The sequence below is a fragment of the Oryctolagus cuniculus genome, chromosome 3 (assembly GCF_051225735.1).
Source record: "Oryctolagus cuniculus isolate XC-2025 breed Fujian yellow rabbit chromosome 3, ASM5122573v1, whole genome shotgun sequence".
In the NCBI taxonomy this organism is placed as follows: domain Eukaryota; kingdom Metazoa; phylum Chordata; class Mammalia; order Lagomorpha; family Leporidae; genus Oryctolagus; species Oryctolagus cuniculus.
In genome coordinates, this window is record NC_142869.1 from 71,359,411 (window position 1) to 71,383,612 (window position 24,202).

Consider the following 24,202-nt stretch of genomic DNA (forward strand, 5'->3'; position numbering starts at 1 on the left):
GCCCCGCCGTTGGGTTCCCGGCTCTGCGCCGCTTCAGCCCGCGCGCCTCTCTCATCTGCGCAGCTTCCCGGCTTTGCGCGGCTCGGCTTCGCGCGCTCCGCGGTCTCCACGCTTAACCCTTTCGCGTCTGAACCACGGCCTACGCCAGCCCCGTTCCCTATCTATTCACGCCCCGTGCTCTCTCTGCACGCGGCGGCTTCCGCGAGTAACACAGCGTAGCTTACGTGTCCACCACTAGCATTCAATCTAAGTTCCCCGGGCTAGCTTGGCGAATTCAACCCAGCGTACGTCTCCGCCCCATGGTTTGGCTTCCCGTCCTTTGCTCCCCGGGCTAATCAGACGGATCCCAATCTGGCTTACGTCTCAGCTTCTGGTTTCAACTTTTCGCCCCCTATTCCCGGGCTAACCTGAGAATCCCAAAGTGGCTTTCGTTTCCGCCTCGGCCTGCCCCCCGCGGCTTCAATTTCCCTAACATTTTTCTCTACCCGGTATGTTTTCCCCAAGCTTTCCTCCAACGATATTCCTCCCTCATTTCTCCTGGCCTCTCCCCACAGTCCGCGTCCGAGTCTGTTTGTTCTAGCTTTCACTTTCGCTTTCGCCCTTAGAGATTTCTCCCAGCTTCCCCCCGTAGTCCGTATCCGAGTCTATGCCTAGGCTTTCAATAGCTTCTTCCGGCTCCTTTTTCGTCCAGCTTTTCCCTAGGCTGTTTGCTAGTCTCTCTCTCCGATATTTTTCCCATTTCTTCCTGTTTCTTCCCTCCTAAGTTTCCTATCCGTCCTAGGTTTCCTATCCGAGTCACGTTTCCTATCCGAGTCAGGTTTCCTATCCGAGTCACGGCACCATTATGTCGCTCCCCCTCTTCATGGAGGAGCAACACTAAACCCTGCCTAGGCTTCATATCCGAGTCACGGCACCATTATGTCGCTCCCCCTCTTCGTGGAGGAGCAACACAGGACCCTGCGCTGTTCTTTTGTCTGCTCGGCCCTCCCCGGGTTTGCTGCTGGTTCTTCCCGGGTTGGCTACTATCCCTTCCACCTCCGTGGAAGGGCAGTTCCCCCTGGCCACATTCCCCACTTCCGCAGGGGGAGCGGCACACCGCCGGCCGGCTCTCTCGGGGGCTGCACGGGTTCCCTTAGATGTTCCCCATAGATGTTCCTGGTGCATGCCGTCTCTCTCCTCCTTTATAGTCCTCCTCCGCCAATCCTGACTCGGCTGCCCACACGCCGAGTACGCTGCTCTCCTCCAATCAGGAGCAAGTCCTACAGTTTATTAGTTGAACTGGAGGCAGCTGTGCGGAAGCTGTTCACTTCTCTCCCAGCGCCATATTGTGGGAGAGCAGATGCATAGAATAAGTCTTAATTCCAGTAACAGTCTAGTCCGGATTGCTCCCCACAGATAAGATTTAAAAAGAAAGTGTCCATCAGATAAAGATGCCATTGTTTACCTTAGAGAGCAGTTTGGGATGGAGTGAAGAGACAAGTAGGAGGCCAGATGACAGTACACGGTATTTCTGTCTGGATCACGCTTTTCCTTGTGCAGAATCCTCTGCTGGCTTTACATTGCTCTTAAAAGTCTCTACAATAGTTGGGGTCAGCACTGTGGCGCAGTGGGTTAACGCCCTGGCCTGAAGCGCTGGCATCCCCTATGGGCGCTGGTTCTAGTCCTGGCTGCTCCACTTCCGATCCAGCTCTCTGATATGGCCTGGGAAAGCAGTAGAAGATGGCTCAAGTCCTTGGGCCCCTGCACCCACGTGGGAGACCTGAAAGAAGCTCCTGGCTCCTGGCTTCAGATCAGCACAGCTCCAGCCGTTGCGGCCATCTGTGGAGTGAACCATCGGATGGAAGACCTCTCTCTTCACTCTCTCTTCACTCTCTCTGTGTAACTCTGACTTTCAAATAAATAAATCTTTAAAAAAAAAAAAAGTCTCTACAATAGCCCAGAAGGCTCTCCACCCACACAAATTCCCGGCTCATCTCTCACCTCACCTGCTACTACTCTCTCCTTCTTTTTCTCACCTACACTGGACTTTTCAGTACTCTCTCTCTGGGGAATGCTCACCTACAGAGAACACAGAACCTGCTCCTTTAACTCATTCAGTTACATATTTTACTTACTGATTTTTACTCTCCTTCTCCACCCATAATCAGAGCTCTGTGCGGGCTGAGATTTTTAACGTGTTTGTTCACTGTCAGGTCCCTAGCCCCTGAAATATTTACTTCTTGCACAAAGTAAACAATCATTAGAAGTGTCTAAAATATTTTAAATCCCAGCTGAATCATCCGTCTTATGAGAGTGTCGTTCTTTCCTCCTTTGTCTGTATCACTTCCCAGCGTTCTCGTGGCGTTTAACACTGTGCCTTACGTGGTTATTTACATTAATGTCTTCTCTCCACTTTAGACTGTGATTTCCTCGTATGTATTGCTTTGTAAATTCACTCAATAAATTAGTGAATTTGCCACAACTCAAGTACATTTTGTACAAGTTCCTGCTCCCACTCCTTTGAAAAAATGTGTTTATTGTTTATGGTGTATCAGACACACATTGGACCTCGGGCTAGAGAGAGGACAAGCCAGCCCCTGACCTCAGGAATCCCATAGTATAAAGGGGGAGAGATACACAAACAGATCAAGCAAAGTGCAGTTAATAAGTTTCAGCAGGATATTCAGAATGATTTCTTCAGGATTTTGATAGCTTTTATTAGATTTTCCCTAGGGCTTTTAAAGGCAGGCCTTTGATAGCCTATGCTTCCAATGCTAAAGCAGTAGACTAACAAGTATCGCTAAAAATTTCTGGAGAATTTGAACCTTTCCTAAATACACATACACACACTGCCATATTGTACCTATTACTCTGTTTTGACTTTTAGAATATATGTTACTTGGTAGTTATAGTTATAAGAATAATTTCCACTTAAAATAATATATTTAGATATGTGTTTGGAGCAGCAGGCTTCCTTTTGTTTTTGTAGAACTACATTTTGTGAAATATCTGACTCTGAAGTATAGTGGCTGCATTAAAAATCTGTTCATGAAGATTTGACATGAATGGTTTTGTTACAGGTTAATGGAAGAACGGAGAGAAAGAATAAATAATTTCTTGAGTGAACTAATAAAAGAGAAACTGGACAATGAAGATTTGATGATTGCTAGAGATATTGCAGAAACCGAAGCTGAATGGGAAAAAAGAGAAAAAGAAAAATATGAAAAAAAGCAAGCAGAATTGAATGCTATTGCAGAATATAGAGACAGTGTGGTAAATAATTCAATCATGATACATAAAAATAGTCAAATTTAAGACCTTTCCACTTTGGTTTCTACCCTCTTTGCCTCTCTGACAAAAAACTAGCCAGAGAGGAGAAAAGCAATGTGTTATCTTCCATAATCTTGAAATCAGATAATATTTGCCTTCTAATAGAAGATGATGGTTTGTCAGTCAGTTACAAATAAGATACTTATATGGGTGGGCATTGAGAAGCACCTTGGGACACCTGCATCCCTTATCAGAGAACCCGGGTTTAAGTCCCAGCTCCACTCCCAATTCCAGCTTCCTGCTAACGCGAACCCTTGGGAGCGAGCAGATGATGACTGTCAAGTAATTGGGTCTTGCCCACTGTGTGAGAGCCCCAGATTGGGTTTTTATCCCTAGCTTTGGCTGACCCAGCTCTGGCTATCGAGGAGTGAACAAGTGGATGGGAGAGATCTCTTTCTCTTTGCTTTTCAAAGACATGAAGATTTATTTTATTTATTTGAGAGGCAGAGTTACAGAGAGAGGTCGAGACAGAGAGAGGTGTTCCATCCACTGGTTCACTCTCCAAATGGCTGCAACAGCAGGAGCAAGAAGCTTCTTCCAGGTCTCCCATGCGGGTGCAGGGGCCCAAGCACTCGGGTCATCTTCTGCTGCTTTCCCAGGCCACAGCAGAGAGCTGGATCGGAAGAGGAGCACAGAGATACAAACTGGGGCCTGCTGTGCCATAGGGCCAGCCCCTCTATTCTTGTATTTTCTTTCTTAAACCGGTAGACATTTATCTGTATCACTCTTACTTATATTTTCATTTAATGTTTCCTGTAATCAAAAAATACTGTGGACCAAAACCAAAGTAAACTGGCCATATGGGAATGTACCCAAGTACATGCAGTTTTCTGCTCCTGCATTGCTTCTGGCTGACTCTATTTTTATAGCATTGGAGAATGTCTGGCCTGCAGGCCATGTGAGACCTGGGAAATCATATAGTCTGGCCCTGCCAAAACAACTACAGGTGGGACTCTAAATTCAATATATCTATAGCAGGCTAAGTTTTTTTTTTTAATATTTATTTTACTTGAAAGTCAGAGTTACACAGATAGAGAAGGAGAGGTAAAGAGAGAGGTGTTCCACCCGCTGGTTCACTCCCCAACTGACCTCTCTCTCTCTCTCTCTCTCTCTGCCTCTCCTTCTCTCTGTGTGTAACTCTGAATTTTAAATAAATAAATAAATAAATAAATATATATATATATATATATATATATATATATACACAAATGGCTCTGGGCAAAAAAAAGTTCCCCACTCCTAGAATTTCTTATCTTTCTAACCAGTTTCCAACCAGTGACTAATTGCTAAACCTGGTTTTAATTTTCTTCCTTGCCCTTAAACTTCTAGATAAAAAATAAAGAGGAAGAAGAAAAACAAAGAAAAATAGAGTCTAAAGAACAACTGCTGGCTATCCTGAAAGCAGATCAGATTTTCCAGGAGCATGAAAAGGAGAAAAAAACCAGAGCCGATAAAGAACGCCGAGAACTTCAAGATGCACACATTCAGCAAATGGTAATTCTTCTGAAGTGTTTATTTGTTCCCACAATAAATGTGCGGCACAGAATTCATGCTGGCTTTCTGTCTCCCCAGTGGTTTCTTTTGTGGAGAAAGAACAAGTGGTTATTATGCTTATGACACATTAAATATATATTTTAAAATGCAAGGTTAGTTTCTGGTTTTGGCTGCTTTGAAGTTCCTTCCATACCAGGTTTATCTCTTGCACAAATGCTTATCTTTCCTTACTGCCTGTCATGCTTTATACAGAACATCCACATGCATGTGCAGGCCATGATGCTCATATGCTTGCTTTTACTCCCCCCACCCCCAACGCCCGCCCCACTCTGTAAAACGAAAATGTCCCAGAGACTGTGTTGATTGGGATCTTGGAAGTTTTGGATTTGGGGCGAGTGGGGAGAGCAGAGATTTTGCAGTATGCATAGAGGATCTGGCTTCCTATCATTTGTGCTCAAATCTCCTTTTGGAAATGGTTGTGCCATTTTCCATTCCTTCCAGCGATGTCTACAAGCACGTGCTGCCGCACATCTTCACAGACACGCGGTCATCCTTTGGGGTTAACTATTGCTGTGTAGTGATAGCGCATGGCTTAGTTTAGCATTTTCTGAATGACCCAAGACAGTGAACATCTTTGCATGTCCTTGTTGGTCACTTGCACACTTGCTTTTGTGTAGCGTCTAGTCAAACTTGTTGCTGTGTATCGTTGAATTTTTCTGATTATCTTTATTATGGTAAAACATACCTAACAGAAAGTTTGCCATTTTTTTTTTTTTTTATGGCGTCAGTAATCTCCCTAGGCTCTAGTCATGAGTTGCCAAGGCTATGGAAGCCTTTTGAGTTCGCCAACTTCGATCTTATTTAGACAAGGTCGTACCTTCAGAGAATGGTATCTCCTTTAATGGCCTGTTCTTTCTACTGGGATCTCACTCGCAGAGATCTTTCATTTCATTTTTTGTTGTTGTTGTGTGGTTTTTGTTTGTTTGTTTGTTTGCGCAGTGTCTTGGCTTTCCATGCCTAAAATACTTTCATGGGCTCTTCAGCCAGATCCAAATGCCTTAAGGGCTGATTCTGAGGCCAGAGTGCTGTTTAGGACATCTGCCATTCTAGGAGTCTGCTGTATATCCCACTTCCCATGTTGGATCATTCTCTCCCTTTTTTATTCTTTTAGTTAGTATTAGCAGACACTAGTCTTGTTTATGTGATCCCTTTGACTCTTAGACCTATCAGTATGATCAATTGTGAACTGAAATTGACCACTTGGACTAGTGAGATGGCATTGGTACATGCCACCTTGATGGGATTGTATTGGAATCCCCTGGCACATTTCTAACTCCACCATTTGGGGCAAGTCCGATTGAGCATGTCCCAAATTGTACATCTCCGCCCTCTCTTACATTTAACAGGGATCACTTTTCAATTACATTTAAACACCTAAGAATAATTGTGTGTTAACCATCTTTATTTTAACCATCTTTAAGTGGACAGCTGGAAGGCATTAAGTTTGTTTTCATTGACCACCAGCGCTGTGTGTCCCTGGGACTTTTCCAGCATCCTATGCTACAACCTCATACTCATTCAACAGCGGCTCCCTGTTCCCTTTCCCTACAGCTGCAGGAACCACTGTCCTGTTTTCTGTCTCTAGGAATTCAATTATTCTAAGTATCTCATACAAGTAGTCTTTGGAAAGTTCATGGTGAGTGCACAAAAATAACCTTTTCATCCCACTTTTCCACAGTTTTTTGAAGTACCCCTGAGGGTACTTCATGAGTAAGTGGAATCATAGAATATTTGTGTTTTTGTGCCTGGTTTATTTTACTTGGCATGTCTTGAAGGTTTGTCCATGTGGTAGTATATATCAGTTTTATTTCTTTTAATATTCCATCGGATGTATACATCACATTTTGTTTACCCTTCATCTGTTGGCAGATCTTTGGGTCATTCCCACCTCTGACTGCTGTGATACCGCTTCTGTGAACATTAGTAAACCATAGCTGCTCGAGTCTCTACTCTCAGTTCTCTTGCTTAGATGGCCAGCCTGGAATTGATGGTCACATGGTAATTCTCTATGCAATCTTGGACTGTTTCCTACAGTAGTTACACCATTTTACATGCCTACCAGCAATGCACAAAGATTCCAATTTCTGTAAACAATACTTTCTCCCCTTGTTTTCTTTCATTCCTTCCTTTGTAAAAATAGCTATCATGATTGGTCTGAAGTGGTATCTCTTTGTGGTTTTCACTTACATGTGCTAATTGACTTTTTGCTATTTTCTTTTGAGTATATGTTTACTCCAATTCTTGCCCATTTTTAAATTTTTTAAAAGATTTATGTATTTATTTGAAAGAATTATACAGAGAGAGGAGAGGCAGAGGGAGAGAGGGAGAGAGGGAGAGAGAGAGGTCTTCCATCTGCTGGTTCACTCCCCAGTTGGCCACAACAGCTGGAGCTGCGCTGATCCGGAGCCAGGAGCTTCCTCTGGGTCTCCCACGCTGGTGCAGGGGCCCAAGCACTTGGGCCATCTTCTACTGCTTAATGCTATCTTCTAATGAACAAATGTTTTTAAATTTTTACTTGAGAGACAGAGGTGCAGACACACACACACAGAGGTGGGAGAGGGGAGGGGAGAGGATTCCAAGAGCATGCCCTTACTACCTGGTTCACTTCCCAAATACTAACAATGACCAGAAGTAGGCTAGACTGATCCCAGGGGCTGGGAACTCTATCCAGGTCTCCCATGTGGGTGGCAGGAACTCAATTGCTTGAGCCATCACTGCTACCTTCCAAGGTCCGCATTAGCAGGAAGCTGGATCCAGAGCTGGGAACCTAACACAGGATAAACACCTCCCCACTGCTTTTAGTGTAGATGAAGTCCAATTTATCAATTTCTAAATTTTGTTTTGTGCTTTTTGTGACCCTGCTGAAAAAACATTACCTAAACTAGGTCATAAATATTTTGTATAAGGAGCAGGCATTTGGCCTAGTAGTTAAGACAACACCAAGGGGCCAGTGCTGTGGCATAGAAGGTTAAGCTTCTGCCTGAGATGCTAGCATCCCATATGGGCACTGGTTTAAGTGCCAGCTGCTCTACTTCTGATCCAGCTCCCTGCTAATGCATTATGGGACAGCAGTGGAAGTGGTCCTCTGCACCCATGTGGGGGACCTGGAAGAAGCTTTGGGATCCTGGCTTTGGCCTGGCCTAGCCCTGGCCATTGTAGCCATTTGGGGAGTGAACCAGCAGGTGGAAGATCTCTCTCTTTCTCTCTCCCTGTCTCTCCTCCTCTCTCTGTAACTCTGCATTTCAAGTATATATATATGTATACATATATATGTAACTGTATTTCAAGTATGTATATATACATATCTATATATATATAATCTTAATAAAAGAAAAAAAAGAGACCATTGGGATGCCCACATCCTGTATTGAAGTGCCTGGATTGACCTGGCTCCACTTCCAATTCCAGGTTCCTGCTCATGCATACTCTGGAAGGAGCAGGAGATGGCATAGTAGTTGTTTTTTGTTTTGTTTTGTTTTGTTTTGTTTTGTTTTGTTTTGTTTTTGACAGGCAGAGTGGACAGTGAGAGAGAGAGACAGAGAGAAAGGTCTTCCTTTGCCGTTGGTTCACCCTCCAATGGCCACCGTGGCCGGCGCGCTACAGCTGGCGCACCGCGCTGATCGGATGGCAGAAGCCAGGTACTTCTGGTCTCCCATGCGGGTGCAGGGCCCAAGCACTTGGGCCATCCTCCACTGCACTCCCAGGCCACAGCAGAGAGCTGGCCTGGAAGAGGGGCTACCGGGACAGAATCTGGCGCCCCGACCGGGACTAGAACCCGGTGTGCTGGCGCTGCAGGCAGAGGATTAGCCTAGTGAGCCGCGGTGCTGGCGGCATAGTAGTTTTAGAGTCAATTTTTACCACAAAAAAAGTCTGACCAGTCCTTCTAAGGATTACAATAAATATGTAAATAGTGCAACTTAGGAAGAATTGGAGAAAACATTTTGGGGTCTATTGTAATAATATTCAGTCTTCAAATTCGTGAACATTATATATTATTGGGTATTCTTTAATTTCCCTCTTAATGGTTTGTAGTTTGGGATTTCTAGGCCCTTAATGTTTTTATTACATTTATTCTTATTTTTAAAATGTCCTTGTGAGTGAAATTATTTTTTTATTTCTGTATTTGTACCATTCATAATATATAGAGGTATAGTTTATTTTTGTATTTTGACATATCATACAGCCTTGCTAAATTCAGTTACAAGTTTTCTTAGCCTTTTCAGTAGTTATTTATAAATTTATTTTTTAAGTATTTTTTTTTAAGGGGCTAGTGTTGTGGCTGGATGGGTGAAGCTGCCACCTGCAACGCTAGCATCCCATATGGGTGCAGTTCAAGTCCCGGCTGCTCCACTTCCGATCCAGCTCCCTGATGCTTGCCTGGGAAAGCAGCAGAAGATGGCCCAAGTGTTTGAGTCCACATGGGAGACCAGGATGAAGCTCCTGGCTTCTGCCTGGCCTAGCCCTGGCCGTTTTGGCCATCGGGGAGTGAACCAGCAGATGAAGATCTATGTCTCTGTGTCTCTCTCTCTGTGTGTCTCTCCCTCTCTCTGTAACTCTGCCTTATGAATGAATAAAAAAAATTCATTTGTTGGTTCATTCCCCAAATGCCTGCAACAGCCAGGGCTGGGACAGGCTGAAGCCAGGAGCCCAGAACTATTCTAATGTCCTATGTCAGTGGCAGGGACCCAATTACATTGAGCCATCACCTGCTGGCTTCCAGGGTGTGCATTAGCAGAAAGCTAGATCAGAAGTGAAGTAGCCGTGACTCAAACCAGGCACTCTGAAGTGGGATGAGGACAATATGAGATGTGGGTGTCCCAGGCAACAGCTTAACTGCTGTGCCCTATGTCTGCGCCATCAGTCTTTTGTCATTACGGCATACTTTTTGTAGGTTTTTATGTAGATGTCCTTTGTCGGCTTGATGAAGTGCCCCTCTATTCCCAGATTTACTGAAAGTTATTTTAAAGATCACAGATGGGTTTTGAATTTTGTCAAATACTTTTTCTGCATATATTGATAATTTATGCTTTTTCTGTTATCTACTAATATAATATGTTTATTAATTTTTAGATGTTAAAACATCTTTGTATGAGGCTACTTAAAACATTCATGGAAAAATAGAATTAAACATGTTTATTTTGTTCCAACAATATTAGAAATCCATGTATAGTTTTTTCATAATATGCTCTTTCACAAATGGTTTGAAGACCCCTCAAATGTGTGGATTTTCATGTTTTCACTACTAAAAATAACCATCTTTTAATTCTATTTTCCATGAACTGTTTGCAGTACCCTTATATTTCTGGGATTAAACCCATTTAGTCATGGTGAATTTAAAAGCACATACATATATATACAAACATATAACATACAACATATATACATGTATATAACTGGATTCAGTTGCTAATATTAAGGATTGTTACATCTATATTCATGAGGAAAATTAGTCTGTATTTTCTTATGATGTCTTTGTCTAGATTAAGTAAAACTGACCTTATTCAATAAATTGGGAAGTATTGCTACCTTCTGTTTTTTTTTTTTTTTTTTTTTGGGGGGGGGGAGACTTCATATAGGATTTTTTTTAAACAATTAAAACTTTTTAGGCCAGCGCCGTGGCTCAACAGGCTAATCCTCCGCCTAGCGGCACCAGCACACTGGGTTCTAGTCCCGGTCGGGGCGCCAGATTCTGTCCCAGTTGCTCCTCTTCCAGGCCAGCTCTCTGCTATGGCCCGGGAGTGCAGTGGAGGATGGCCCAAGTGCTTGGGCCCTGCACCCCATGGGAGACCAGGAGAAGCACCTGGCTCCTGCCATCGGATCAGCGCGGTGCGCCGGCCGCAGCACGCCAGCCGTGGTGGCCATTGGAGGGTGAACCAACGGCAAAGGAAGACCTTTCTCTCTGTCTCTCTCTCACACTGTCCACTCTGTCAACAAAAAAAAAAAAAAAAAAAAACACAACTTTTTACTTTATATTTTATTTATTTGAAAGGTAGAGTTACAGAAAGAAATAGGGAGAGACAGAGAGATCTTCCATCCCTGGTTCACTCCCCAAAGCTGCAACAGCCGGAGCTGGACCAGGCAGAAACCAGGAGCCAGGAGCTTCATCTGGGTCTCTCATGTGGGTGCAGAGGCATAAGGACTTGGGCCATCCTCTACCGCTTTCCCAGGTGCATTATCAGGGAGCTGGATCAGAAATGGAGCAGCTGTGGCTCAAAACAGCTCGAATATGGGATAATGGCATGGTAGGCAATAGCTTAACTAGCTACTGACAATGCCGCCTTCCCCCAACCCAGTATCAGTTCTGTTTTTTTTTTTTTTTTTTTTAAGATTGATTGATTTATTTGAAAGTCAGAATTAGAGAAGGAAAGAGATCTTCCATCTGCTGGTTCACTCCCCCAAATAGCTGCAATGGCCAAGGCTGTGCCAAGCCAAAGCCAGGAGCCTGGAGCGTCATCCAGGTCTCCCATTTGGGTGCAAGGGCCCAAGCACTTGGATCATCCTCCAGTGCTTTCCCTGGCACATCCGAAGGGGGCTGAATAGGAGGTGGAGCAGCTGGGATGCAAACTGATACCCATTTTGGATGCCGGCATTGTCGGCCCCCATATCAGTTTTCAGATGCTTGATAGAATTCACCAGTTATGTCATCTGGGCCTGTTGGAAAAGTTGTTAGACGACTAATTAAATTTCTTTCCTTTATATATAGCTATTCAAATTTTTTATTTCTTCTTGATTCCATTATCATAATTTGTGTCTTTCAAGGAATTTGATGATTTTACCCAAGTTGTTGGTGTTGTCCCTTTATTATCTACTTGAAGTCTGTGGATTCTGCATTGATTTTTTTTTTCTTCCTAACATTAGTTAAGTTGTGCTTGCTTTATTTTGTCATTTTAGCCAAGGGTTTATTAACTTTTTCAAAGAACCAGGTTTTAGTTTCAGTGAGTTTTCTCAACTGTGTGCACATTCATATTTTATTGTTTTCCATTCTGATTATTAGATTTTTCCTTCTACTTTTTCCTCTGTTTCTAAATTAAAAAAAAAAAAAGGCTTGGTTTTATCTTATCTGAAATGCAGAGTGACAGGGAGGGACAGAGAGAAAAGTGATCTTCCATTCACTGGTTCACTCCCCAGATGGCCATAATGACCAGGCAGGGCCAAGCTGAAGTTAGGAGTCTGGACTCCATTTGGGTCTCGCACATGGCTGGCGGGGGCCAGACACGTGGTCCATCTTCCACTGTTTTACCAGGTACTGTAGCAGCCAGGACTCAAATCTGGATTGCCTTATGGGATGCTGGGATTGCAGGTGGTGGTTTAACCTGTGCAAAGACGCCAGTCCCCTTTTTCTAAATTCTTGAGGTAGAAGCTTTAGTAATTAATTTTAGACCTTATTTTCTATTATAAAAATTGGAGATTATATACTTTTTTTAAAAAAAATATTTTATTTATTTGAGATGTAGAGTTACAGAGAGAGGGCGAGACAGAGACAAAGGTCTTACATCTGCTAGTTCACTCTCCAAATGGCTGAAATGGCTGGAGCTGCACCGATCTGAAGCCAAGGGAGCCAGAAGTTTCCTCCCGGTCTCCCATGGGGGTGCAGGGGCCCAAGCACTTGGGCCATCCTCCACTGTTTTCCCAGGCTGTAGCAGAGAGCTGGATCAGGAGAGGAGCAGCCAGGACTGGAACCGGCACCCATATGGGATGCTGGCGCCACAGGCAGAGGCTTAACCTACTCTGCCACAGTGCCGGGGCCCCATCCTCTCATCCTTTCTTTCTAACCTTTCACATTTTGGTATGTTTTTATCTTCACTCATTAGAGTATACCTGTCGTTATTCATTAGAATAAAGCCCTAGGGGCTGGCATTGTGGCATAGAAGGTTAAGCCTTCACCTGCAATGCTGGCATCCCATATGGTAGCCAATTTAAGTCCCTGCTGCTCCATCTTCTTCTTCTTCTTTTTTTTTTTTTTAAGATTTATTTTAATATTTGAAAGGTGGAGACAGAGAGGTCTTCCTTCTGCCGGTTCACTTCCTAGATGGCTGCAACAGCCAGGGCTGGGTCAGGTCGAAGCCAGGAGCCAGAAGCTTCATTCAGGTCTCACATATGGGTGCAGGGCCCAAGCACTTGGGCCAACTCCACTGCTTTTTTTTTTTTTTCTTAAACCAGCTGCTTCACTTCTAATTTAGCTCCTTGATGATGTGCCTGAGAAAGCAGATATAGTCTGTTTTTTCTTCTGACATATTCTTTGACAAGTGGGCTAATTGGAAATATATTGCTTAATTTCTGCAGATTTGGGGATTTCCAAGATTTTTCCCTGTGATTTATTTCTAATTTTATGAAGTTAGAGAATGATCTCTGTTTGACTTCAGTCATTTTAAATTTATTAAGATTCGGCCGGCGCCGCGCCTCAATAGGCTAATCCTCCGCCTTGCAGCGCTGGCACACTGGGTTCTGGTCCCAGTCGGGGCGCTGGATTCTGTCCTGGTAGCCCCTCTTCCAGGCCAGCTCTCTGCTGTGGCCAGGGAGTGCAGTGGAGGATGGCCCAAGTCCTTGGGCCCTGCACCGCATGGGAGACCAGGAGAAGCACCTGGCTCCTGCCTTCGGATCAGCGCGGTGCGCCTGCTGCAGCGGCCATTGGAGGGTGAACCAACGGTAAAGGAAGACCTTTCTCTCTGTCTCTCTCTCTCACTGTCCACTCTGCCTGTCAAAAAATAAAAAATAAATAAATAAAAATAAATTTATTAAGATTCCTTTTGTTTTGAAATAAATGGTCTATTCTGGTTAATGTTACATGTATCCTTGGAAAGATTGTATATTGTTTAATTCTATAAATGCCAATGAGATCAGATTGGTTTATGGTGTTATTTTCATCATCTGTATTCTTACTGATAAACTTCCTACTATGCTTGTGGAATTACTCTTTCATTTTTATCATTTTTTGCTTAACATATTTTAGAACCATGTTAGGTGCATATATATACACTATGTGTATATATATATATTTACAATTATATATGTTCCTGCAACATTCTTTGTATCATTATGAAATATCCCTATTTATAGTAATATTCCTTGTTTTTCAGTTTTTAGGGGAAGAGGGAGATATGGCCAATAAATGGGATTTTATTGGGAATGTAGTTTTTTACTGTACTAGAATGTACATAACAAAATTTATAAAATTAACTACTTTAATAAATTTAGCTCTGTACTTCTGTGGCATTAGGCAATTTGTATTGTTGTATAACTCTTTTTCCTTGTTTTGAAGTCTAATATCACCACTACAACTCTTGCTACCAGTTTCCATGTAGTTATTTTTCCTTCCTTTGACTTTCAATCCATTTGTGTTTTCTGAATTTAAAGCGTTTTTCTGGTACACAGTATATAGATTTTGCTTTTATCTATTCTATTTAAATATAGTTCTTTCATCTAGTGATTTATTTTCTATTTGTCTCAACTATTTTGGTTTAGTCTCCTCTTGTTCTTGTGTTTTTTTTTTTTTTCTTTTAGCTAAATAGTGCTTTTGGCATGTCATGTACTATGCTGACTTTTTAGTTACACAGTCCAGTGCACGTGTGTGTGTGTGTGTGTGATGGTTCGAAATCAAGCTTTCTCAACAATAGCACTATTGACACTTTCGAACAGCATGCTTTTTTTGTTTTTATTTTTTTAAAGATTGATTTATTTATTTGAAAGGCTGAGTTTATAGAGGTGGAGATGGAGAGAATCTTCCATCTGCTGGTTCACTCACCAAATGGCCGCAGAGGCTGGAGCTGTGTGGGTCTCGTCCAAAGCGAGGAGCTTTCCTTGGGTCTCCCATGCAAGGGGTCTTAGGCTCTCCTCTGCTGCTTTCTCGGGCACATCAGCAGGAAGCTGGATTGGATGTGAAGCAGCTGGGACTTGAATCCATGCTCACATGGGATGCCAGCGTTTCAGGCTGCAGCTTTGCCTGCTATGCCACAATGCTGACCCCAACAATGTTTGTTTTTAAAAATTATTTGAAAAAGAGAGAGATCTTAAAATGTTTATTTAAAAGGGAGAGAAACCAAGAGTGAGACAGGGAGAAATCTTTATTTTGCTGATTCACTTTCCAGATGGCTGCAATAGCTGGGGCTGGGCCAGGCTGAAACCAGGAGCCTGGAACTCAATCTGGGTCTCCCACATGGGTACCAGAGACTCAGCTGTTTGAGCCATCATCTGCTGCCTCCCAGAATGTTCTTCAGCAGGAAGCTTGAGCAGAAGCAGAGCCTGGACACGAACGGCAGCACTCTAACAGGAGATGCAGGCTTCCCAAGCAGCATCTTAACTGCTGCGCCATACGCCCTCTTTCCTATGAGTTACCAAATGTTTAGCAGCATCTCTGGCTTCTACTCTAGATGCCTTTAGGTTGTAAGAGCCAAAGTCTCCACTGATTACCAAATATCCCTTAGGAAGAAGTTTCCTGTTTGAGGATCACTGCTGTAGGTATTCGAGCACGCATGCTTTGCCAATCATATTCTACCTGCATTAAGTACAGATTTCTTGGAACTAAAGAGAGCTTTTATACCATGTGTCCCCATCCTCACCCTTGATTTAATACACACACACTCACAGCTATATATTTTGTCTTAAATAGTGCTACCATTTGTAGAAATTACGAGCAAGAAGGAGATATGTATAAAATACTTTTTTATCCACATATTTACTGTTTTCCAGTGTTCATCACTCTTTTCCTATGCATCCACGTTACCATCTTGTGTCAGTTATGTTCAGCTTGAGACTTCCTTTAGCATGTCTTATGCCACAAGTGTGTAGCAATAAAATTTTCCAAGCAATAGCTTTGTATTTCATTAAATATAAAATTATGGGACATCACATTTTTCAGCCCTTTGGCTGTGTTATATTCCAATGTCTTCTGGCTCTCTTATGGGAAGTCAAATGTTAGTCATTTTATTGGATCCCCAAACATGATTTGTCAGTTTTCTCTTCCTGGTCTCAATATTTTCTCAGATCACATGTAATGTGATCAGCTGTAATGTCTTTACCCTCTCCATATATTTTTCCTGCTTCTTTCTTTTCTTCAGGGACCTAATTTACAGAGACATTTGATACTATACCATATCTTTGAGCTCTGTTCATTTCTCACCAATCTTTCTCTTGGTTCTTCAGATGCTATACAATTTCTATTGTAAATTTACCTTTAAATTCACTGATTCTGATATTGAACTGAGTTTTTCATTTATTATTGAACTTTTCAATTTTTACACTTTCATTTGGTTTGCTTTTAGTTTGTATTTGTTTAGATTTTCCATTTGTTCACTTATTCTGAGCATATTTTTCTTTAATTGGATATATCCATAATAGTTGCTTCAAAATCTGAGTACTAAAATCAATCCTGTTTCCACTCGAGTTTCTGTTGAATATTCTCCCCCATTCCAACCCTGTATGAGAAGTACGTTACACTTTCCTGTTTCTCTATGTTCTAGTAATTTCTAGTTCAAAACTTTTGATATTCTAAAAAGAGTAAGTTGTAGAAATTCCAAATTGTTTTTGTTCTGAGAGCATTGCTTTTTTAAATTGCTTTCCATTTACTCAAATTATGAAACATGTTTTCACCACAATATAAAGCCTGATTCCAGATAACATTTTATCCACGTGTATGCATCTCTAAAAAGAGACCCTTTAGAAATCAACAAAACTACAATTGCATGACATTGAAAACAACCAGCAGGGTCTGCATTTCTCCCAAATTGTCTTGTAAGTTTCAATCAGGAATGAGATCTATATATCCCATGTCTTTGTACATATGTGTATGTGTGGGTATATGTATATATATCCATTCTGATTTATTTGCCTGCAACCTATAAGGAACTTTTCATGACCAACTATTTGATTCCCCTGAGGTACTATCTTGAAACTCAGGATACTTGACTCATTTTCCAAAATTCAGAATAATTAATTAGCTCTTTGCTATCTTCCAAAGGCACTTGTTACTTTACCTTCATATTTAGCCTTTTTCAGGATTAAAAATTTTTCAGAATTTTAAAATAAAAATTTGTATTTGTTTCAAGCAAATCAAATTTGAGGTGCCAATTGTATGATCCAGCATAGTTCTTTACTTCCATTTTCACTCTTCAAATCCTTTTTCCTGTTCCATCAGTACCTTTTTATAAATTGTGTTTAACATATCCTTATTGCCCCTAAGAACCCCAAATTGAGCATTTTACCTTTGATGAATTTTAGCCCTGACTTCTGTTCCAATTTTATTGGAAACCATTTTTCTCTTTCATGTTGTTGATTTGAGGCAAGACAGGGAGGAGCATCCATTCACTGGTTCACTCTTCAAATGCCTACCGTGGTGGGGACTGGACCAAGCTGAAGCCAGGAGCAGGGCTGAAGCTGGGAGCCAGGAACTCAGTCCTGGTCTCCCACATGGGTGGAGGAACTCAAACTACGTGAGCGGTTACTTCTTGACTCTGGAGGTCTGCATTTGGAAGCTGGAATTGGCAGCAGAACCAGGATTTGAACTCAAACAGTCCAATATGGGATGTGAGCGTCCCAACCAGTGTCTTTACCACACCAAGACCCTGTCCCTGAATGACATTTTCTTTTTCTTCAAACTGCTAGCATTCTGTCATTAATTCAACAAATAGCACCTCAGTCTTAAATCTGAATTGTAGCACTCAGTAATAGGAAATGATATTCATATGGTTGTTCTAGTCCCTCAAATTTCAGTTTATGAAGATATCGGGTTTGGGCTACTGTTCTCTGCTTCCCTAAGTTTTTGAATTTGAAAAAACACTGTCATGACTATATGTTCATAAATACAAAGTTACTTTTTTTTTTGATGAACTCAGCACTTGAAAAACAGACAAGACAAAATGAAGAGTTAGCTAGAATATCACAGAAAATTCACTAAAATCATCTAATGAAAAAGAATATGAACCAGTACAACAAAATATTTTTTTACCAAATATTGTAGATCAGCTTTTGGCAAATAGTGGAATAACTCATTCTCCCTAGCTCCTGGTTAACTTATGCTGATAGATGTCACTCATTGTTCTGACTTCAAATTCTTGGAAACCAGAATGTATAATTTAATTCACTTCAGATATTTCCTATTGATTCAATCTTTTATGTCTAGAAAACACTGTTTCTTAGGCTGACCCACGAAACTAGAATTGATTGAATTCCTTCAGAATAGTGGACAGGTTGGGGACAATGATTGTTATAACTCCTAAATTGCCAAAGTTCATAGCCTAAAGTTTCTAAACTCAATTAACTGATTTTTTAAAATCTAAATTTCACATTTTTAACCTTTCTCTGTATTATTTGTTTGAACATCTATAACATAAGCCTATTAAGATAAGCTTTACTGAGCCACTACTTTAAGCATGAAGAAGCATGAGTTTTGTTAATAAGTTATGGTGTGTAGTTGTCAAAACTTGTAAAATGTGAGTTTAGAAATTTATACCTCTTGAAATGATACATATATTTAGAAATTTGATGTTTTTAATGAAAATAAAATTTTACTTTCTCTCTTTCCCAATTAGGCCAAAAATAAATTAAAGGCAAAGCAAGCAAAACAAGCAGAATTAGATTATTGCAGACTTACTGAAGCTCTTGCTGCCGGAAAGGAGAAAGAATTTCAGGATTATGCCAGAGAAGTAATTGAGTTTGAGTCTGAGTCAGCAAATAAATATATATATCCTCTGGTAAAAGCTGCACGGGAAGGACCTGGAGGTGGCCACGGACCAGTGCTTGTGCACAGAGGTGGACTAAGACCCAGCTATCAGGCCCATGATACTACTGGAGTCCAGCTCCCTTTTTATAACTCTCAGGGATCAAAGTATAATAATTTTCAAAAGTCAAAGGGAAGGCTAGGTTTTACATGGTAGAAAAAATTATTTTAAGATCAAAAGGACCATGTTTATAGTTAATGAGCTACACAAATGTAAATGGATTATATACTTATAATTTCTGTTAATAAAGCTACTCTTTATCCCAATTGTTTTGACTAGACTTCTCATATATGTCCACTGGATATTTATAAAGCACAAGATTAATTGTTCCAAATTCCCTTTTATACTTATTAGGGTAAAATAATTTTTAAAATGTACATTTAGTGGCACTCAGCACATTCACAATATTCTGCAATGACAGTTATCTAGGCCCAGAACTTTTTAGTTGCTCCCAATGGAAACTCTGTACCTATTAAGCAAGCATCCTCAATCCTTGATCCTCACAGCCCCTGGCACTCACTAAAATGCTTGCTTTCTGCATTTGTCTACTCTGGGTATTTCATAAAGGGAATCACAACATGGCCTTTTGATTTTCTGCACTTAGCCATTTTCAATGCTCATATATGTTGTATCACATAGCAGAACTTGATTCCCTTTTATGCCTGAATATTACACCAGGTATATTATTTTTTCAACAAATTCATATGCCTTTGCTTTGTCCTTCAGTATTACTATCAAATAACACTATCAATATTAACATCACAACTAATGCAGATCAAGACTTTTAAAATTTAAGACAGAGGGAGACAGATCTTCCACCTGCTGGCTCACTTCCTAGATGGCTGTAATGGCCAAGGCAGGGAGGCCAAAGCCTGGAGCTTCATCCATGTCTTTCACATGGGTGGCAGGGGACCAAGCACTTCGGCTATCTTCTGCTGCTTTTCCCAGGTGCATTTACAGAGAGCTGGATCAGAAGTGGAGCAGCCAGGACTTGAAATGGTGTTCACATGGGATGCCAGCATTACAGGCAGCAGCTTTACCCACTATACCATAGTGCTGGCCCCGGATTAAGACGTCTTTCCAGTTTACTATGTAGAGTGTACCTCACTAGACAGGTCATTTTCTGAAGTCACTTAAAATTATTCTACATGTACTTTTGTCATAGATTGATGTAGCGGTTCAGATAGTTTTTATTAATAGTATTCTCTGGTTCTTTAAAATTTTTTTATTGTAAGTGCAGCATTGTGGTGTAGCAGATTGATCCACTGCTTGTGATCCCAGTATCCCACACTGGACTATGACCTGGAGTCACAACTGCTCTACTTCCAATCAGGCTACCTGCTAATGCACCTGGGAGGGGGCATGGAAACCAGCCCAAGTACCTGGCCCCATGCTACCCGACTTTGGCCTGGCCCAACCCTGGCTGTCGTGGCTGTTTGGGGATTGAACCAGTGAACAGATCTGTCACTTTCACATAAACAGTTTATTGTAAAAAATTAAGTTTACCGGCCGGCGCCGCTGCTCACTAGGCTAATCCTCCACCTAGCGGCGCCGGCACACCGGGTTCTAGTCCCGGTCGGGGCGCCGGATTCTGTCCCGGTTGCCCCTCTTCCAGGCCAGCCCTCTGCTGTGGCCAGGGAGTGCAGTGCAGGATGGCCCAGGTGCTTGGGCCCTGCACCCCATGGGAGACCAGGAAAAGCACCTGGCTCCTGGCTCCTGCCATCGGATCAGCGCGGTGCGCCGGCCGCAGCGCGCCGGCCGCGGCGGCCATTGGAGGGTGAACCAACGGCAAAGGAAGACCTTTCTCTCTGTCTCTCTCTCTCACTGTCCACTCTGCCTGTCAAAAAAAAAAAAAAAATTAAGTTTACCATTGGAATCATTTTTTTTTTTTTTTGACAGAGTGGACAGTGAGACAGACAGAGAGAAAGGTCTTCCTTTTGCCGTTGGTTCACCCTCTAATGGCCACTGTGGCTGGCGCGCTGCAGCTGGCGCACCTCGCTGATCCGATGGCAGGAGCCAGGTACTTCTCCTGGTCTCCCATGGGGTGCAGGGCCCAAGCACTTGGGCCATCCTCCACTGCACTCCCGGGCCATTGCAGAGAGCTGGCCTGGAAGAGGGGCAACTGGAACAGAATCCGGTGCCCTGACCGGGACTAGAACCAGGTGTGCCGGCGCCGCAAGACAGATTAGCCTAGTGAGCCATGGCGCTGGCTGGAATCATTCCTAAACACACTTCAGTAGTACACACTTACATCACTCTGCCATGTCACACTGCACAACCGGATCCATTATTTCCCATTTCCATCTTCCCTCAACTCCTACTAAGCACCATTTTATTGTTTCTGTAATTTTGACCATTCTAATCATTTTTTACCTAAGAGGAATCATACAGTACACATCTTTTTGCTACTTCACTTGGCATACTTTCCACAGGACCCATTCATGTTGCAGCAAGCAGTTTCCTTTTTTAGGCCAAATAATATTCTATTACATGGAAGAACCAATTTTATTCTTTCCCTGATAAACACTGAGCTGCTCTACCTTGTGGCTACTCTGAATAATACTGCTGTGAACGTTTTTGTGCAATTAACCCTTGAGAGCCTCTCATCTTTTGGATATTTACCCAGAATTGGGATTGCCTAATCATACAATGCTGTCTTAAAAACTTTTGGATTGGGGCCGACGCTGTGGCACACAGTGGGTTAATGCCCTGGCCTGAAGCACTGACATCCCATAAGGGTGTCTGGTTAGAGACCCAGCTGCTCTTCTTCAGATCCAGCTCTCTGCTACGGCCTGGGAAAGCAGAAGATGGCCAAAGTCCTTGGGCCCCTGCACCCACGTGGGAAGACCTGGAAGAAGCACCTGGATCCTGCCTTCAGATCGGCACAGCTTCGGCTGTTGCGGTCAATTGGGGAGTGAACCAGCGGATGGAAGACCTCTCTCTCTGCCTCTCCTTCTCTGTGTAACTTTCACTTTCAAATGAATAAATAAATCTTAAAAAAAAAAAAAAAAACTTTTGGACTATCATGCCATTTTCTGTAGTAGCTTCACCATTTACATTCTGTGCACATTTTCACCTTAAAAAAATTAACCATCTCAAGTAGCTATGAAGTGGTATCTCACTGTGGCTTTGGTTTCCGTTTCCCTAATGAATGGTCAAAGACCTTTTTAAAAATGCTGGTTATCTTAAAAGAAATCAATTCCAAATCCTTTGTTCATCTTTCCATCAGTCATTTAGTGTTGTAGTTCTTTATGTAAGGATTTGGAAGTATTTTCTCTCTCTTTAGGTTGCTTTTTCATTGTTGTCACTTGCTATTTTTTCATAAGCAAAATATGTCATACTCAAAAGAACCTTGAGGTTTTACCTTTATACTCAGTATGTTCTAGAGATCACAGAGTAACAGTACAGATCTTTACTGTTTTTCCAACTGCCACAGTAGTGTTGTATGGGTGTACCAGTTTATTCAACCACTGGCATACAAGTATTTCTACAATCAACAGCTTTGTGCATGTTGTTTTACATTTTGTCAATGTACCTGATACACAAGAATAAGTCAAAGTATTAATTTTACAATGTATCATTCCCTCAGAGGCCAAGATTTTTTCAAAGTATTAATTTTACAATGTATCATTCCCTCAGAGGCCAAGATTTTTTTTTTTTTTTTTTTTTTTTTGACAGGCAGAGTGGACAGTGAGAGATAGAGAAACAGAGAGAAAGGTCTTCCTTTTGCCGTTGGTTCACCCTCCAATGGCCGGCGCAGCCGGCGCATTGCGCTGATCCGAAGCCAGAAGCCAGGTGCTTTTCCTGGTCTCCCATGTGGGTGCAGGGCCCAAGGACTTGGGCCATCCTCCACTGCACTCCCTGGCCACAGCAGAGAGTTGGCCTGGAAGAGGGGCAACCAGGACTAGAACCCGGTGTGCCGGCGCCACAAGGCGGAGGATTAGCCTATTGAGCCACGGCGCCGGCCCAGAGGCCAAGTTTTATAGTCAAGATTCTTACTATGATTCTTTGGGAGTCTGATAAAACCTCTCTCTAATAGCAATATGAAACACACACACTTCTGCATCTAATTGCAGGATATCCACAATACTCTGAAAAACAGCACAGCACTCTCACCCAAAACTAGATGACTGTGGTGAAGTCTATCTGGGATGAGGATGGTGAATCTGAGTAGCTGTTATTCTGAGTCATCATTGTGAGCACTTTGGAATCTAAATTTAAAACTCTGGGGGAGCGTGTCAAGCTACCACTTGGACATCCAAGTCCTATACTGGCTGCCTCTGTTTTCCATCCAGCTTCTTGCTAATGTGCCTAGGAGGCTCGCTCTCTGATACATTTCCTGGCTCCTGGCTTCAGCCTGGTCAGCTCTAGTTAATGGGGGCATCTGAGGAGTAAGCCAGTGGGTTGAAGATCTCTGTCACTATGCCTGATTTTTTAAATAAGCAGAAATTTAATAAACCATGCTTTAGATTTTTAAACCAATTAAAAAACCTATACATACCAACTCCTGAATTGTGTGCAAAAGTGCTTGTGCTGAGAGACCTCAATGAACTAACAAAAGCACACCTGGTGGAACATTGACAATTTTTAAGGGAAGCGCAACGAATCTGACATCTATAGGATACCACAGGTTATTACTAGCATGAGGTAGCTCAGGATGTTACATACACTATTCCTAATGACATCCTATCTTTGGAAAGCTGGATTTTCAGCAGTTCATATGCTAAAACTCACAGATTGCACAAAAACAAAGTACTACAGGAACAATGGGGTGGTGGTATACAACCTGAAGGTTTGGGGAGCTGTGCAATGACCAACACTTGCACACATCCCATTTGTTAAAACTGTAGTTAAGAATGAAATAAAAACACAGTTCAAAAACTTCATGGAAATGGAAATTATAAATTAAGTTTATTTTTGGTGAAAAAAATTTAAATCCATGCATATGACAGATTTTTGAAATCTTATGGAAAATGCTTATGAAAAACTTATGCATGCTTGAGTATTTTCAAGAAAGTCTAAAAAAAAAAAAAGAAAGAAAAAGAAAAAGAAAGAGAGAGAGAGAGAGGGAGAAAAACACACACATACACAAGGTGAGCTCCCATCTGCTAGCTCACTCCCCAAAGGCTTCCTAGAACTGGTGGCTGAGGAGGTGGAAGCCACGAGCAAGGAACTCAGTCAGGGTCTCCCACATGGATGGCAGTGATCCAACTACTTAGGCCATCAGCCCCTGCCTCCTAAGATTTGCAACAGTAAGGATATGGAGTCAGAAGCCAGAGTTGGGAATTCAGCCCATGTACTCTGCTATCCAACATGGGCATTTAAAACATTAGGCCAGATGACAGCTCCTCATAAACTTTTTGAACTACTCAAAATAGAAAAAATTTCAAATGGTACTAAGTTGTAAGGATTTAAATATCATACAAAAATTATATAATACACATCTATTAGGTATTTCCTTTGGCTTAGGGATTAACTAGCATGCTAGTTTTATTGGGATGTAAGGGTAAAATAAGCAAGTCTGGGAACCTTTGTCATACATTCTTTGCTTTAAATTCAGTTTTAAAAAGTATGACATTTAGTGGTAGTTACTAATTTTAGATACAATCATCTTCGTACTATGAAAC

General features: G+C 42.0%; 2 protein-coding genes across 7 annotated transcripts in view; one reads left to right on the top strand and one right to left on the bottom strand.

Annotated features, from left to right (window-relative positions):
• Window positions 1-18,841, top strand: part of CFAP210 (cilia and flagella associated protein 210) — a 61,726-nt gene extending 42,885 nt beyond the window's left edge. For 5 of the 6 annotated variants that reach the window (XM_008258719.5, XM_089328221.1, XM_089328225.1 and 2 more), the window contains 3 exons: window positions 3,060-3,252; window positions 4,639-4,803; window positions 18,387-18,841. In XM_008258719.5, the coding sequence (XP_008256941.1) occupies window positions 3,060-3,252; window positions 4,639-4,803; window positions 18,387-18,731 (703 nt within the window). In that variant the 3' untranslated portion in view covers window positions 18,732-18,841. Of the gene's footprint in view, window positions 1-3,059; window positions 3,253-4,638; window positions 4,804-6,732; window positions 6,930-18,386 lie in introns of those variants that run through there. The other variant, XM_089328222.1, reaches the window with a different exon arrangement.
• SSB (small RNA binding exonuclease protection factor La) overlaps window positions 1-23,893 on the bottom strand; it is a 161,265-nt gene extending 137,372 nt beyond the window's left edge. The window contains exon 1 of the mRNA XM_089328226.1: window positions 23,867-23,893. Within this exon, the coding sequence (XP_089184352.1) occupies window positions 23,867-23,890 (24 nt within the window). The 5' untranslated portion in view covers window positions 23,891-23,893. The remainder of the gene's footprint in view (window positions 1-23,866) is intronic.
• Between the last annotated feature and the right edge of the window lie 309 nt (window positions 23,894-24,202).